The following is a 1,559-nucleotide window of genomic DNA, read 5'->3' on the forward strand; positions in this document are numbered from 1 at the left end:
TGGGAATCTGACACGTGTCCGATAGTCCAGCTCTATCCATCTATTCTGACAAAGTGATGACGTGGCAATGAATCTCGCTTTCAATTGGTCAGTGTGAAACTATAAACTACAGTTCCTAGTCCAACAAAAGCGAGTAATATGATAGATTGTAGACGAGAGTGTGGAGCTTAAAGTTTCAGTTTTTTTTTTTAGTTCTAAAAAAAAAAGTAGTAATTTTTTTGAATCTCAATGTATGGACATAGGACAACGGCTACTCTCTCTCTCTCTACACATTACACAACTTTCAAAACACTTTCAAAAGTTGTCTTTAACCCTTCTCATAAAATACGGCAAAAGAACAATTTATTTTTATTTTTATTTTTATTTTCTTTTCAAGTTTCTCTCTCTCCGTGCTTCAAAAAATTATTATTATTATTGTTAGCTTTTGGTCATGGTCATGGCAATACTCCATAGCATCTCAACAACCAACTCACTATACTCACGACTCTCATCATAGTTTTCTTTGTCTCTCTAGCTGAGTTTGCACTTCACAGTGTGTAGTGAGTGACTGAGTTAAAAAAAAAAAAAAGGAAAAAAAAAACTCCATTTTGGAAGAGATCATGAAAATGGGCATTTTGCTATGGATTTTCTCAGTGATTTCAGCGGCGACTCATTTCTTCTTATGCCCTCTTGCTCTCACCGAAGAAGGTAAACAAACAAAACCCTCTATAATTTCTTCTTCTGATCTTCGTATATTTTTCCAATTCTTCTTGAGCTGGAAAGTTTCTACCTTTGTTCGTTTTTGAAGAAGACTGAACTTTTAAAGCCAAGTCAAAAAAAAAAAAAAATCTTTTGTTTTCTTATTTGCTTAAACCAAGTATATTGGGTTTTAAAGTTTGAATCTTTTTTCTAACATTTTTCAGGTCTTACATTGTTGGAGATAAAAAGCACTTTAAATGACAGTAAAAACTTCCTCATAAACTGGCAAGCCACTGATAAATCTCCTTGCAAATGGACCGGTATTTCTTGCCATCCCGAAGACCAACGAGTCCGTTCAATGTAAGTTATAACCATTCTTCATTTCATCTTTTAAAAAAAAAAATAAAAATAATTGATTTATTCAGTCCAAAGCTTATAGATTTGTAATGGGTTTTTCAGTAATATTCCTTATATGCAACTTGGAGGGACTATATCTCCCAGCATTGGTAAACTCAGTAAATTACAAAGACTGTAAGTCCAATGCCCCTTTTGAATTTGTAATATTTTTGTTTGTTTGAGCAGAAAATTCATATTATTTTGATTTATAAATATTTTTTTAAAAAAATTTCTACTTTTTATTTTGATGTGAAACAGGGCACTTCACCAAAACAGCTTGCATGGAAACATTCCTGTTGAAATCACTAACTGTACTGACCTCCGAGCGTTGTGAGTCAAAATAATTTCCATACAATTTTTGAATTTTCATATATATGTTTTACTTATGCTTCTAGATATGACATAAGAACCCATTATCATTTTTTGGTTTTTTTTTTTTTTTTTTTTTTTTTTTTGGCCCCCGTGTAGATTTTTGGGGGCCAATT

General features: G+C 32.2%; 1 protein-coding gene across 1 annotated transcript in view; it reads left to right on the plus strand.

Moving 5' to 3' along the window:
• Window positions 1-404: 404 nt before the first annotated feature.
• The window catches only part of LOC21393401 (LRR receptor-like serine/threonine-protein kinase FEI 1), a 4,004-nt gene continuing 2,849 nt past the window's right edge, over window positions 405-1,559 (plus strand). The window contains exons 1-4 of the mRNA XM_024176197.1: window positions 405-687; window positions 903-1,038; window positions 1,138-1,209; window positions 1,333-1,404. Of these exons, the coding sequence (XP_024031965.1) occupies window positions 600-687; window positions 903-1,038; window positions 1,138-1,209; window positions 1,333-1,404 (368 nt within the window). The 5' untranslated portion in view covers window positions 405-599. The remainder of the gene's footprint in view (window positions 688-902; window positions 1,039-1,137; window positions 1,210-1,332; window positions 1,405-1,559) is intronic.

Source organism: Morus notabilis, unplaced genomic scaffold (genome assembly GCF_000414095.1).
Source record: "Morus notabilis unplaced genomic scaffold, ASM41409v2 Scaffold1960, whole genome shotgun sequence".
NCBI classification, from domain to species: domain Eukaryota; kingdom Viridiplantae; phylum Streptophyta; class Magnoliopsida; order Rosales; family Moraceae; genus Morus; species Morus notabilis.